At 40.5% G+C, this 15,995-nt stretch overlaps 1 protein-coding gene across 2 annotated transcripts in view; it reads right to left on the bottom strand.

Annotated features, from left to right (window-relative positions):
- Positions 1 to 8,786, bottom strand: part of slc26a5 (solute carrier family 26 member 5) — a 19,219-nt gene extending 10,433 nt beyond the window's left edge. The window contains exons 1-4 of one of the 2 annotated variants that reach the window (XM_015955408.3): positions 8,648 to 8,786; positions 4,765 to 5,058; positions 1,972 to 2,111; positions 1,669 to 1,779 (exon numbers count right to left, since the gene is read on the bottom strand). In XM_015955408.3, coding sequence (XP_015810894.3) covers positions 1,669 to 1,779; positions 1,972 to 2,111; positions 4,765 to 4,925 — 412 coding nt within the window. In that variant the 5' untranslated portion in view covers positions 4,926 to 5,058; positions 8,648 to 8,786. Of the gene's footprint in view, positions 1 to 1,668; positions 1,780 to 1,971; positions 2,112 to 4,764; positions 5,059 to 8,563 lie in introns of both variants that reach the window. The other variant, XM_015955400.3, reaches the window with a different exon arrangement.
- Positions 8,787 to 15,995: the final 7,209 nt, after the last annotated feature.

Below are 15,995 nucleotides of genomic sequence, written 5' to 3' on the forward strand. Positions count from 1 at the left end.
ACATGGACTGACCACCACTGAGTCCAGACCTTAGTCCAGTCTAAGAAATTTGTTATTGGCTGAAAACGACTTTATAAAGGATATAGACTCTACAATAAATAAATTTTCTGAGATTAATCTAGCTTTCTGAAATGTAAGCTACAACCAATGTGTGCCACTACTGGTGGTCCACATAGTAAACACGCAGGCTGCTTCATTAGTTACTGAGCATCAGCATCAAGAAGATTTAAGGGAATCATCTCAAACCATGACGACGGCCTCCACAGTCCCCATGTCAGGCCATGGAAACACGTAGCTGGGTGTACCATAATATGAAAATACTTTTCTACAACTTGGCCTCCTGTCATCCACATGAAAGTGAAGAAATGGCATCATCGTTTAATTATAAAGCACCTTCTGACACTTTTCATGCCCAACGTTCTGTACATGATACAATTAAAAACACACCAGCGTTTAGCAGTTTCATCAAAATTACAAAAAGTAAACATAACAATACAACTAGTAAAATTTATAAAATTATAAAACTGTATCATACCCAGACAATAGCAGTAGACAATAAAATACACTAAATAAAACCAGACTCCCCCCCAAGTCCTATAGAAAAGCTAAAGAACAGAATTGGGTCTTTAATCTACTCTTAAACCCATCCGATGACAGAGCTTGTCTAACCTCCAGCGGAAATCGTTCCATAATTTAGGTCCAAGAAATGAAAAAGTTCGCTCTCCTCTAGTGACCCGATTTACCATTGGAACTTCCAAAAGTCCAAGAGTAGACCTAAGCGGCCATGATGGAACACATCAGGCTAGAAGGTTAGATAGATATGGTGGAGCACCAAAAACTATTCTTTCAAAAACTAGTGGATATAAGTGGATATTTGTATATTATCTGTTGTCACCATTTGAGGGTGGATGTAAAGAACTTGGGGTTTAGGTTTTGCAATGTCACTGTCCAGGAAATATATGTTCTGACTGACATCACATATGTGACCTGTGCTTACACTCACTTCCTTGTTTTTACAAGTTCAGTTACCGCTCTAGAACATCGCAGGTAAAGAACAACGTTAAGAACAATTATTGCCCACCACCTGGTTATTCCAACACATGTTTTTCTGCAAAGATGCCAAATACTTGAGGAACTACTGCTGCCTACAGGCTTGGCATGACTATGAGTGTACTTCATAATGAACAAGAAGTTTTAGTGAAAATGAAGTGGTATGGACCCACTGGTCAGGGATGATTCAGCTTTACAAAAACCAGCGACATCTGTATATGGCCTCGGTCGGTCAATAAAACCTGTCAGTGCCACAAAATTAAAGCAGTTTTGAAGGCAAAAAGGTCCAACCCTGAACAAGCAAGGTGTACCTAATAAAGTGCCTGCAGTGTGTTTAACATATATCAGAGATTGGGATTAATGGGTCTGATGGTTAGAAGTACAGCTGTACAGATGGTGCAGCATGCAAGTGTGGTTTGGTTTAACCTAAGGAGGTATGAAAACCTGGCCAAATGTGTGTAAGTGGGAGGAGCTTAAGGAAAAATGTCTGTATTTGATATTTGAGTCAAAAATCTGGCAGGACTTCAAATGAGATAATTCTATTATTCACATGAAACATTTTATTGTCTTTTGTGACCAAATTTGGTAACAGTATGTCTCAAAAGAGTGATGTCTTACCTATTGATACGTGCCTGGACGTGCCAAAAAAAGTATAGAGCAGAACGGGGTAGAATGAGGAGTACAGCCCATAAACTGGAGGCACAGCAGCCAGCAGAGCATAAGCAAGACCTGTGGAGCAGAGGAAAGCCAAGTGATTGCATCACAGCGTCAAAACCACAGAGATTGGAAAAGAAAAGCAGCAAGGAACCAAAAACAGAAGGGCTACAGCTGGCCCTTCTCACCTATTTACTCTTAAATAATTCCAGATCACTAACTTGGCTCACAGCTACTGCAGTGTATGAGAGATTAGGATGTACTGACCTTGTGGGAGTTGCACGACCCCAGTGCTGAGACCTGAGATTACATCTGAAAACAGGAACTGCTTCACCGGATAGGAGGGCAGCCATGACAGAATGGGCAAAAAACTCTGAGCTACTGCCTTGGCCTTCTCTGATGAACACCTAAGAAATGAGACAGTCATCATTCCTCATTTACTTGGTTACACGAGGTTTGATATGGTGCATGCTGCTTTCACCCTGCTTACTTGCTTTTAAAAAGAAATCACTAAACACCTAGCCTTTGGAAAGGGTAGAATTGCACATCATTCACCAAACATGACAAAAAAAGGCACGTTTGCAAAGCGGGGAGTGAAAAGATGTTTCTTGTTTACGTTATTTTTTTTATTCTTTGGAGCCAAAATAAAAATTAATTATGGATGTAATTAAGTTCGGAGCCCTACCTTAAGATATCCTCACCCTCAAGACTAATATTCATTCAGTCACATTCTGCTAATACCTCTACGCCACAGTGAGTGAAACAGGAAGTGTTTGTTTTCCAACAACCCATCATGATAAGCTGGTTGTAAAGTAAATCATCACATCTCCACAGGGCTATAATGGAGCCTCTTTCATGATGCTGTCTGTCACGCAGGACTCAGTAGTAAACATTCCATTCACTGTTTCTCACCACACAAAAGGATTAGTGTGACAAGGCTGAAGTTTTGTTTTTGCTAACTCACTCTGACTTGCACTTAAGTCACCACCTTAGCTTTAGCAATAATGATTAAAGTTCAATGTTTTATATCCCTTTAAATTTTGGTTGACATTGTTAATTTAAGACAGTAGAATTTAAACGACTGACATGTTTCACCCTAATTGAAAAGTCACATTTTCTATGTAATTGAATAAGTCATTCACTTAGGAAGGACCAGCCTCAAACATGTTTCAGTTTAATTTAAAAATGTTTTTGGGTCTGAACTTGTGAGCATTAACATTTAGAAGAAAACCACAAACCTCTTCTGTCCTCATAAATTGGTAAAAACCCAAACTTACTTCCTTTCCATTCACCATATTACTGTCATTCATAGACACCCCCCACCCTGGTCAACATTATTATATCATCATGTAGCAACTCCTCATTTAGCTTTAACTTAAACCTTCCATTGCTGTACATTTATTTGTAGGGATGGTCTGATCTGATCACGTGATGGGAAATCAGGAACATTCATGATTTTCAAAAGACCGAAATCGGGTGAAAAAGATCAGATTTAACCTTATAAAACAACAAATACCACTTTTTTTATTTGACCCTGAGATAGACATTTTCTAAAGGAATAACAATGGCTTTGTTTTAACCTCAACAAGTTCTTCTACATCAGTAATCTTTGTTTCTTGGAAGAAAAAAAAGAACATCATTACCTCACAATTTACAGCAAGTGAGGATTCAGACACCATAACATGGAGCTGTTAGCTAGTAGGCTAACGCAGAGCTAACGTGTGTCCACAGCAGACCTAAAAATTCTGTATTTTGGTGATATATTAAACCGGACAGTGAAGGCAACAACCTCTTGTGCATACTGGGCATTCAACATGCTGGAAAAGACAGCTGCACGATAAGCAGCCTTCAAAACAAACTACTTTCTCCTTCTCCTTCGGTTTTTTTCCCCTTCAGGTGTCGCCACAGCGAATCATCGGTCTGTGTTAGTCCCAGTTCACAGCGGCATTTCCAACAAAAACACAGAGCCAGCCAACAGTGAAAGATATGTTAATTAACACAGAAACTGCAGACAGACAGCAAAATGTCAGGGTTTCTCATCCTGCAGCACCAGAGCTGACAGGTGTGGTGCTGATAAAAGTAAGCCTGCTGGCCGTGGCGCCATATGCCTCCTCCGTCATGAGAACGTGCATCACTCAAACAGGGTATCTGCAGGTTTAAGGGAGCCACATTTAAGACTTTTTAAGACATTTTTTAAGGCCAGTTTGACCAAATTTAAGCTACTTTTTAAAATTAAATTTAAACTATAATTTCCTGCTATTGCGAATGTGGGATTAACCATCCAGTTACCATAAAAGTTGCACGTCCCCATGGCGCAATCTCCCACTAGCTTAACCAGCTAATGTGCTCATCTAAAAAAGCCCCCTTTCACAACCAACTGAATGTGTACGGTTCCGCTTATGCCAATATCATACACAAAAAATGCTGAACACTAAATAGAAATTCATGAAAATTGAAATAAACTAATCTTGTTTATTGGGTCTTTGGTAATTTAAGACCTTTGGAAACTGTATTTAAGGATTATTTGTCATTTTTAAGGATTTTTAAGGCCTTAAATTTGGAAAAGCAAATTTAAGACTTTTTAAGGACCCACGGATATCCTGCTCAAATGAGGACGTAATTTTAATTTTTACAGTCCCCCACTCCAATAAATGTCTTGGGTTTTTGCCTTTTGTCTCTTAAAGGTTCCAGATCAGCAAACACTGTTCAACACCAGACAAAGATAAATTGAGTAAAATTGGTTTGCAGCTTTTAATTTTTTTTTTTTTAATTTATTGAAAGAACAAAGCTATTCAAACCCAGACTGGCTCTCTGAAGCACACTGAGAAATAAAAACACAAAACCAGAAGAAAAACTGACAGGACACGATCTAAAGTAAAGTATAGCGATGCAAGAAAATATAAAAACACTGAATATTGCACTATTTCATGTCATGATACTGAATTGATATTTAAAAGCAGTGAATAGAGAATTTACATGCAAACATTAACTTTATTTCTTTTGTGTGGTGCAAAAAGAGAATCACTTCATCAAGAGCAATTTTCTTCACAACGGACTCACCTGAACTTGCCTGCCAGCCTCTGACAGAAGGTGGTGGAGTTTTCTTTCTGGTGTAAAAGCTGAGACCTGATGGAAGCTTCATCATAAACCGGACGCTCAATCCTGAGAATCAGCTGTGAGCCAGCGTCCTCCCGAGCCGATGCTTCTTCTTCTTGTTCCATTGAGAGAAATAGTGTGTAGACTGTGTCAGAGTCTTCTTGTAATTTATTGCTTCAACCGTCGTTTCTCCATCATCCCTCTGATTGGTATATCTTCATTTCTTTAACAGCTAGAAATGTAGATCGGCTGTTCAGACTGGGAGAAAAGAAAGACAGGATGAACTTTCAATAGGCTAATGATAACAAACATGCCTGTGAGCTCGCTGCTGGGACCATAAGAGATTTAAGTTCAGCCAGTTTTCTTGCCTTTAAGCAGCACATTACAACTCATGTGACCTTTACAGTAAACATTATGTGAACATTTGAAATATGTAACTAAAAGTGTTAAAGGGATAGTTTGGATTATATGAAATCTGTTTGTGTAATAAAATGTTTATGCACAAATACCATTCACCTTTCGTAGATAGCTCTGTGAACGATCTCAGTTTGGAGAAACAGATCAGTTCAGACTGGATTGATGAGCTAAAAGCTATTCTGAGTGCATGTCATCTTTAAACAACTGATCTGAAAAGGTTGATAGGCATCCATGCAAACATTTTGTGTTGCTGTCAGCTTTAATGCGTGCCTTAAAATAAACCAGTCCCTATCCTAGCTTGTGAGGACATTAAAACAAGTAGCAGCAGCACTATGAGGTGGTAGAATAATGACCCCAGTGTTTCCCTTACATAGGCGGGCCGCCACGGCTGAAATCCCAGCGCCACGCCTACAAGATCCCGTTTTATAGATTTAAAAAAAATAAATAAATGTTGCGCTGTTTCCCAAAGAAGCAGCGGGAACTACTCTTTTGTTGCTTGTGATCACAGCAGCAAGGAGGAAGAGGCAGGGCAGAGAACTAGGGATTAGCCGGATACTCATTTCAGACTAGTATCCGGTACGGATAAAGCATTTTTGACAAATACGAGCATGAAACGAGTAAAACTCGTAAATATCTGTAATCGTGCTGAAGTAAAATCCTCATTGGGTAACTGACTGCCTTCACGCTCTGTGAATGGCGAGTCACATAGAGCGCCTGCCCCTCTCTACACACAAAACTCTGCAGCCGGAAGCTCAATTCGGCCCGCCCACCCACACCCACACACACCCACACACACCCACACACACCCACCCACACCCACACACACCCACACCCACACCCACACCCACACACACACACACACACACACAGACAGTAACAGATCTATCTGTGCTTGCTTCAGTGTTGCTCACGTTTCTTCAGTACTCCCTAGATTTTCTTCAGCACGCCTCTTTTTCGGTTTAATATTTAAAGTTACTTTTTTTGTAACGTACATGGTGCATTTGACAAGACCATCGACATATATACTGGACAATTCGTTTCCATAGACTCCAATAACATGTTTTTGAAGATAAATGGGAGGTGGCCACCACCGCCATTTTGACCGTGTCACAGGTTCCGTCAAGCCCAGACAATTCCACAAAAGGGAAGAGAGGTGGAGCTGAGGGTGGGGCTGTAAGGCTGGGATCAACTGACGACACCCGGTCGAACTAGCTACAAGCTAACCTGAAGCTAACCCAAAGCTAAAGCGGAGGTGGGAGCTAAGCTAACGGAGGTAGCAACCTAGCTACAACTGGAGTTAACTGTGCACAACACCAGAGCTTCTGAGTCAGAGATACGCCGGGCTGACCACTGGGTAAAACCGGGTGGAACACAGAGGTCTCCCGAAAGCTCCACAAGCCGGCAGCCTGTGCAGCAGACAGAAGCCGCGATCAGACAGAGATGTGCCGAGCTGCGGGGAGGGGAGAACGGGTGGAAAACATCGGTCTCCCACAAGCCGATAGTCGGAACCCAGCTCCACCAACATGTTATATTTCAACCCATTTTCTAAAGTGCAGCATTATGTTAAATGCACTGGGCTTTACCCTATTACATTTAGATTTCATGGTTAAACAGTACATGTTAAAATCTAAGCTCAGCTCAGCAGTGACCTAAAATACATAAATATAATTTTAATTACCGAAAAACAATGAAGTGGACGCTCTATTAGTGCAATTAATGCCACAGCAAGTCATTTTGTCCAACAATTGCACAAAAAATATCCAAAAAAGGATACTCAAACACAGACTCAAAATCCCGGAGCAGTTTCCAGGCCAGACTGAGGCTCTACTGAGGACTTTCCACGGAGCTAGCTCTGCGGTCACGTGGGTCTGATGCTCATTAATTATACAGAAATTTAGGCTTTTAACACTTAAACAGAAGAGTGAGAAAAAAATTCACCCCCCTCAGAGTTGTCATGAGTGTAAACTAGATCATTTAAACAAAAAACATGTTTTGGAACCAGGCTGTAAACATGTTTATTTCTGCTGTGAAATTGGTATTTTTAACATGGAGTCGATGAGGATTTGCTTGCTTCTGACACCAGCCCCTAGTGGATGAGGGTGGAACTGCAATTTTTGGTACTCCCGGGTTGGCCTCAATTTTTGAGCTGCATTGTGGGGGCTTGGACAAGACAGAGCTGAAAACGGCTCGTGCATGCGTCGGTCACTGCCTCCGCTTCGCTCCGGTCTCTCTCTCTCTCCAAAATATTTTATCTCAATTCTGAGGCTGCTCTGTAAATAGTTTTCAAATAAACAATACACATAGCAACTTCTGATCAATCCATATCAATTTCAGATTTAAAATAATGTATTGATGTAAACCACGCCCACTAATTTCCAAATAATAATTAAGAGGTGCATTAATCTGTGTATCTCCTTTGATCCGCATTAGTGATATTTTCAGCACCAGAACAGTGAAGAAAAGAAACAGATTCCTGCGTTTGTTAGTAATTTTATTTATTATTCATTAGGTGCATCTGATCTGTTCTATTTTTCTCTGAAATGAGATCAAATCAGTGCTTCTATGGGTTGTCTCCTCTCTGCACTAGAAAATTTTACTTTATTATAATGTTCACAGTAATGCATCTTGATGTTCTTAACAAATAAATTAAATCAAAGATATTGGTCAATAATCCCAAATATGTAAATTTGTGTTTCAGTCATTTTTATACTGGCTTAAAAATACTTCATTAAGTCTACTAAGCAGGGTTGTAGAACCTTTTTAATAGGGCCAGCCCAGTAATGATCTTGGACCAAAATAAAGGGGGCAGAAAGTCAAAATAAGGGGGGTGGGGGGGGTTGGGGGGGGCAGAAGGAGATGTTTTTCCAAACGCCAAGAAAAATTAAATGCCGGTTTTTCTAACTGTCCCAGAAGCTAAGGTGGCATTTCAAAGCCCCACTACTTCAAACAACCATCACATTAAAGACCCTTCACATTGTTGAAGTCAACTTCATTTTTGTTTGCTCTAAAGATACTATATAATGTTGAATTATTTCGTTCTATCTGAACTGAATGAAACTGACAAAACAAGAATGTAAAAAACAATGCTGCTCTGAAGGGAGGCTGATGCCGAATAAGTGATGTTTTTAGTGTTACTAACAGCGACCCGGTGCCTCTATGGAGCTACACCGTGTTTGGATTAAACCTCGGTGTTCAAAATCACTCATTAGTTTTCTGTCACGCGCCAACTTAAACAGCCGCGAGCTCGTTTATATTCCTGAAGTATAACAGCATATGAGTGTCACTGAACTAAAATAAGATTTACTTTAAAAAATAAAACTAGCAAGGTGAGCAGATCAACACTCACGGCGTGACAGGAAGAGAGGGTTTCCGTCATGCTTTAAGTGCATTCAAGCTAACGTGGAGATGCTGGAAAAGACTGCGTTCTCACCTCCGTCCTCCTTCTGTGTGGATGCTGGCGGATGACGAAGAATATGGGTTTATAACGTGACCGCTATGGTTACACTTTAACTCGAGGAACGTCCTTTACTGACCGCAAACGGCAGACAGCAGCTACTGCTTGTGATAAATCCGAGATCTGAGAAGATGCATCACTCTGGAGCAAGATCTCTACACAACTTCCGGTGTGTCGTAACAGGCGCACGCATGCGCAGTTTTGGACGGTGGTGGAGTCAAGATACTTTGATGAAGGATTAATTAGCTTTATTGGTAGTTGTTTTAACATTTGTTACCAAATAAGTTCTCCAAATGTCCTTTTAGTAGTCCTGTAATATAATTCAGACAATTTGTGGCAAATTAAGAAATCAGCTGCTGCTATTAAGAGAAAACAGACTTCTCAGGTATTTTCTGAGTATTGATTCATTTTGAGAAGCAAAAATGTGAATCAATATTGTTTTTTATTTTGTTGTTGTCATTTTCTTGATGTGTCAGGTGCTTAAACGCTAAAAGAGTGAGCTCTCGCTACATTTTGTGGCTCTTTGTTTTCTCCGAGCAGAGCGGTTGACGTGATGCGGTCACGCGGCTCTCCTCATGTTCGATTTCTTTCACCAATATTTCACCTAAAATATATGGAACTCAAAAGTAGTCAAAATTCAATAAATAAATAAGACATTATGACATAAATATGTACATGAAGAAATACTAGACAATCCTCTACTAGACAGAAAATTAATTTGACAATGAAATGATGAAATAACAGAATGTTATGTAAAATCTAAGCTCAATATTATGAAATAGTTTTCATTCTTCTTTTAAAATGTCTTTATTAATATAGGTTTTTTTTTCAAAAGTCATTTTTTTCATAATACTGAATTAATTAATAAAAATGGCTCAATATTAATTTGGATTATTATGAAAAAATGACTTTTGAAAAAACATTATATTACTAAAGATATTTTAAAAGAAGAATGAATCTCATAATCGCATAAACTGAGGGTTTGAATACATGGCGATATTTGTTAAAAATTCATCTGAATGTTGTAAGAGAATTTTTTTACACTGCCCCTCTAGACTCTATAGTTTCACAAGATAAAATCTAAGAAATTTCTTCACTTCCCCTATCTTTTTGGACTGATTCATAGACTCTTGATCAATAAATGCAAATTGAGAAAGTGTTTACATTTGCTGTGACTTCATACATTCCTGTGCTTGAGTGTATAAGGGTGATCTAAACAAAGGACACAGGATGCAGTTGTAGCAAACAAAAGCTTTTTTATTATTATTACAATAATGCAGGATTGAAATGTTCCATGAAAAAGTAAAAATTTTAAAATATCCAAAGTGAGATAAACACACGCAGAACTCAACAAGCGAGGTGGAGACACATTTACATGGCAGCTAAAAATACACAGTAGGGGCCAGCCAAACGTTGTACATGAGGGAAGTAGAATATCTGAACAGCAGAAACAGGCTAGATTAAAGACCAGCTCTGCTCTCTTGTGGTTCTGCACCATTCATGGTGGCTGCTCCTGCTGTTGGGGGTAAGAAGGGGAGCAGATTGTTTTGATTTCTGTTACAGATCAGCTACAAACATAAGTCTTGCCACGCCACCCTGTGGAACACCCAATCTCCTGCAATAAAGCTGTTCAGCTTTGTCTGCTAGATAAATACAACTGCTAGATTTCAGTCTTGCGACATACGGCTCGATACATTTAGGTATCTGTGATGATCCAAAGTGTTAAAATGAAGGCAACTGGACTTCATTTGAACCCTTTTGGATTACCATGACCTGGATGACTGAGAACCTTCCCCAGCATAGATGTGATGATGTGCTAAAACCCAAATTGAATGGAGAAGAAAGAGAAATCAAGAGGGCTCTGATTGTTGCTGGTGCCAGACAGGCTGGTCTGAGTATTTCAGAAACTGCTGATTTACTGAAGTTTTCGCCCACATGCATCTAGTTTACAGGACATATCCAGCAGCAGCAGTAGTGTGGATGAAAGTGTCTTGTTGATGTTATCGATCACAGTAGAATGACAGAAAGGCCATTGGATCCTATACCATGGTCTGCAGGATTCCATCACTAAACCATGTAACCTTGCAGAAGACAACCTGCCAGATATCAATCCTGTCAGCTGACAACAGGAACCAGAGGCTAGAGCTCACATTAGATTTCCAAAGGCCCCATCTGTTCAGGGTCCAGTCAAATCTAAAGCCTATCAAAGCATTCTGGAGCTAAATGTACTGTCCGTATTAGAGAACGTGTTCTCAGTCACAGGTTATGGGTCCTCTAACAGGACACTAAATTATGCTGAAGAAGCCTCCTATGAGTCCTCATCCAAATCATGCTGAACAACAGTGGAAGAAGCTGAAACTTCTGGAAAAGGAAGCGTACTACATTTGTATTATTTTATATAGTTTTCTTGAGCCAGTATGTGCTGATGACCCTTTACAACAGGGTGGGTGAAATGTCACTCAGACCCCACTGCCCTCTGTGGCCAGAATACCACCATTGCAACTTCAGAGTTGTCTGCCACTACCTGCTGGTGGAGGGAGTTGTGGAGTGCAGTGGAGCTGACATGTTGGAGCTGGAATCTGCTTCCAGCACGTTTCCTGCATGTTGTAGATGGTGAACCAGCTGATTTGTTAGATCTGGTGGTGAATCACTCCTCTAGAAACGAATGAAGACTGAGGAGACGTTCAGCGGTTAAGGGCGGCGAGGGGATTAATTTCACTTTTGCTTTGACCACAGAGATAATAATGGACACTAGGGGGTGCTAAAAGCAAGCAAAACTGCCAAGTGTGCCTCTATACCTGAGAAATCTGGAGAGTTACAGAAATCCCCTCATTTCCTCACAACAGTTCTGCAATAAAATTAGAAATTTGACTTAGTCATTTGGGTCCCTTCCATATTTATTTTTTCATAAATTTTGTTAAACCACAATTTGAACACAATGTCTGATTTTCATTAGTTGGTTTTCATAAATGTTTGTTTGCTTGTTATTTCAGTGACCTTGGTGACCTTTTCATTACCAACAATTCTATCTACTCCTGTATATGAAAGTCTTGCAGCTACACAAAGCAGGTTATTCTGTGATTCATAGTTTCTGACTGTTCTTCTTTATCACAAAAATGCCTCTTTTTCTGTCTGGTCAAAACAAGAATATTATACTGAAATATGATTTGATACTGTTACGGCTAACAAATACCTTTACAACTGTATTTTTGCCCTTCACCCACCACTATGTGTGTTAGACTGGCTGAATTAGTTCCTGAGTGCACTCATGCAAAAAGCTGATGGGGGTAAGCCTGGCAAGCCAGACTAAATAAATGTATTATTTAGTCTGGCCATGCTCCATTGACGGCTCTCGGTTGTGGGGCGGTTCTACCGTTGTCTTTCAAAGGATCTCCGCATTCCATTGGACAATGAATGTGACATACTCTTGTTTCACTCTGTTGCATCATCCCACCCACCAGGCATATAGAGTGCCCTGATTGGCCCACAAAGCGGATAAAGCTCTGTGATTTGTTCACTAAGCAGATAGAACACTATGATTGGCCCACCATTATGGACCAATCACAGCTCTTTATGTGTTTGAAACCCCTCTAGAGAGCTGTGATTGGCTAGCCAGAGTCCTGGTAGGAGCTGCGGAGGTTCCAATGGAACCACCGCTACCACTAGGCTAGGTAAGATATGCATTAACCATCAAACAGCTGTTGTCTCTATCTGACAACATGGCTGCTAAATGTCTGTGGCTTCAAACAGGAAGTGGGTGGGATGACCTCAGACACAAAGAGACTATATCTGTAAACTAGAAACACTCAGGTTAGTTTGTTCTGACTATCAGTCCATCAAGTTAACAATCAGAGCTCTGCAGTTTAAACATCAGACTCTTTACCAGAGTTTAGGACTGAAACAAATCCAACATGTCTATAATTTCAGAGATAAACTTTGTCTCATTAAAATGAGGAGTTGAGCTAGTGTTAGCCTTATTTTCAGCTAACTCCTCTTCATGAAAACACATTAGCAGAAGAGGGGTGTAATAATGTTTTAAATGTGCATCTGAAGAAGGGGAAGTGGTATCTTAAAACATTTTATCACTAATGAGAGGCAGCGTGTGAGCTTAACCTATTACATCTGGTCTACCAGTACAACAGCAACCTCTCCACCCTTCTGAATAACAATGCTCCACTCAAAACCAGCTCTGTTTCATTCACTCGCTCATCACCATAGTTCACCCCTACTCTCCATTAGCTCAACGCTCAAGGACGTTAACTGGAAAGACTTTACAATGGAACTGGACTTGCCTTACACTGGAAAACTTCAAAAAGTAAAACATTCTCATCTTTTAGGTTAAATGAGTACAACCTGCAGAAGTGCTGTGCTGAGGTGGCCTCAGCCCTGAGCACCAACAGCTCTCACCTGAAGGAGCTTGATCTGAGTCAGAATGACCTTGACTTGAAGGTGGAGATACTGTCTGCTGGATTAGCCAATCCAAACTGTGCATTGGAAATATTGAGGTGAACTGGCTTTCCATCTAAATTAACACTTAATCTCAAGAAAAAAACTAGACTCTAAATAAAACATCTAAATTGAGAAATATATCTATAATTTTATATTGTAGTAAGCAATCCCAGTCCTGGAGTGCCGCTATGCGGGTTTTATGATAATTGATAAATGACCCGCACTTGTATAGCGCCTCTCAGAGTAAGGACTCCAAAGAGCTTTACCCTACAGTGTTTCATTCATCCATTCACACACACATTCACACACTGATGGTGATGAGCTACAATGTAGCCACAGCTGCTCTGGGGCGCACTGACAGAGGCGAGAGAGCTCCAGTTCACCTAATTTAGTGGTTGGGCAAGACACTTATCCCACCTTGCCTACTGGTGGTGGTTGGAAGGACTGGTGGCACCTGTGTTCAGAAGCCTTGCCTCTTTCAGTGCGCCCAGGGTAGCTGTGGCTACATTGCAACTCATCATCATCAGTGTGTGAATGTGTGAGTGAATGGATGAATGATACACTGTAGTGTAAAGTGTTTTGGAGTCCAATGACTCTGAAAGATGCTCTACAAGTGCAGGACATTTATCAATATCATTTATCATGAAGAGTTATTGGACAAAATGTAATTTGAATATCATGTGTGCAGGCTATCGTTCTGTGGAGTCACAGAGAAAGGCTGTGGGCATCTAACTTCAGCTCTGAACTCGAACCCCTCCCATCTGAGACAGCTAGATCTCAGCTATAACTACTGTACTACTTCTGTACGTCGTACATCCAGCCAATCATCTAGTGTGATGTCGACAGGCGCAGGACACTGAGCCAGCCAGAAGGAAACATGGCATCTAATATGGCGTCCCCAAAGATGCTAGACCTGCGCCCTATGTACTTTGGATCTGGATTTTATGGTTATATGGTACAATGCCGCCAATATTTTTCAACAACTGGACATCATTTTATTGATCATTCATTTTCAACAACTGTTTGATGAACATTTCCAGAGATTGATGGTAAAAACTACACACTGTCTCTTTAAGTTGATCAAAAAGTGTCATCAGCATAACTGCAAAAAGAGATACAGTACTTTCCCAATTGAGAGGGAGCTTTAGCAAAAAGTCGTGTACTTGGAAGTTCATGTTATCAAGTATACTTGAGTATAAGTTGTCACGTTGAGAGCAGGAGGTTTGGACCCAAGGTGCAGAAGATCCTGAACACACAAGCAGGAGCGGTTGAAAAAGTAAAATCCTTTATTTAGGAAGATAACCAAAAATCCAAGGGGAGAAAGCCAAAACCTAATAACTAAACTCAGACCAAAAAACCAAAAGCTCACCTTCTGAGCAGAGACCTAGAGACTAGAGACTAGAGACTAGAGACAAAACAACGCTGACCTAAGACAATGAACCAACAAACACAGAGTGACAAGACAAGGTGGACAATGTGTACCATGACATATTCATTGCTACAGATGTGAGTCAACAAGGGAGTCTGCCGTATACTGTCAAACCCTGCAAACAGTCAATGTTGAATGAACATGCAGATCATGTCTGTCGGTCCGGTCCACCTCTGTAGGGCATCCAAACTTGGTCTTTGCACAAGAAGACACAAATACATGCTTTTTGTAAATAAAGGACTTGTGCACCTTTATCTGCTCTTGACTCAATGGAAAGCCCAAGTCTAAATAGTCCAAAGTTGATGCCAAGCCATTTCAACTGAGCCGTCGGCCAGGCATGTCTTGAGTTTAGTTGATGCTGCTGTTGTTGAAGTTCATGAGAGAGATACAGAAGAACAAGAAGCTGCAGCAGTTGTTTAAAGTATAATATACATGCCATGACGACAGATAATTTGGCCGGGTGAGAGGAGGTAGGGGGTAAAAAGGAACGGGCCGAGAACAGACACCTGAGGGACCCCACAAGTTACTGGGTGTGAGTGTGATCTGGAGTGTCCAAGAGAGACTTAATCTGTTCAAACTGTTAGGTACGACTTGAACCAACTGAAGGCTACGTCTGAGAGTCCAATAGCATTGTGAAGCTGATGAAGGAGGATGGTGTGGTCAACTGTATTGAAAGCTACAGACAGGTCAAGAATAAGAAAAGAGGGCGCGCCAGCATTAGCTGCTATAAAGAGGTCATTTGTGACTTTTAGCAGAGCTGTTTAAGCCAGGTTGGAGTTTTTCAAACAGATTGTTCTGTTTGAGAGGGTCCAGAAGGTGGGAGACAAAAACCTTCTCCAATATTTTGAATAAAAATGTGAGATTAGAGATGGGTTTGTAATTTCACACACCAGGGTCATATGTGGGTTTTATGAGTAGTAGTCTGACCGTGGCATTTTTTAAAATCAGGAGTGATACGACCTGTTTGGAGGGAGTGGTTTACAGTGAAGTGATGAGGGGGTCAAGGTCAGAAATGTGGGTTTTCACCAAGGTGGTTGGAAAAGGGCTCAGGAGGCAGGTGGAGGGTTTCATTTTCATGACATTGTCCTTTTATTTTTTCTAGGGAGACTTTAGGGAAGCAGTTTACGTGGTGGTTGAGAACAGCAGAGCATTTTCTAACAGATCATTTAGGGTTGGAGTTAGTTTTGAAATTATTGCATTTTTCTTCCGTTGACACTGTGGATGGCATACATTAGGTTTAAGATGATAGTATACGGCAGAGAAACATTGTTTCAAATTTCCAAAACCGTTTCTTATGGTGTCAGGATAAAATTGTGATTGTGCTTCTTTGAAGAATTTTACAAAGGTCTTTGGTGTTCTCTGTAGATTTGGTTATGGACAGCAAGGGCACTCAAGAATCATTACAGCTGCTTTCATTTTCCATAGTGAATAATGTTGTGGAATTTC

This window comes from Nothobranchius furzeri, chromosome 1, assembly GCF_043380555.1.
Source record: "Nothobranchius furzeri strain GRZ-AD chromosome 1, NfurGRZ-RIMD1, whole genome shotgun sequence".
Taxonomy (NCBI): Eukaryota; Metazoa; Chordata; class Actinopteri; order Cyprinodontiformes; family Nothobranchiidae; genus Nothobranchius; species Nothobranchius furzeri.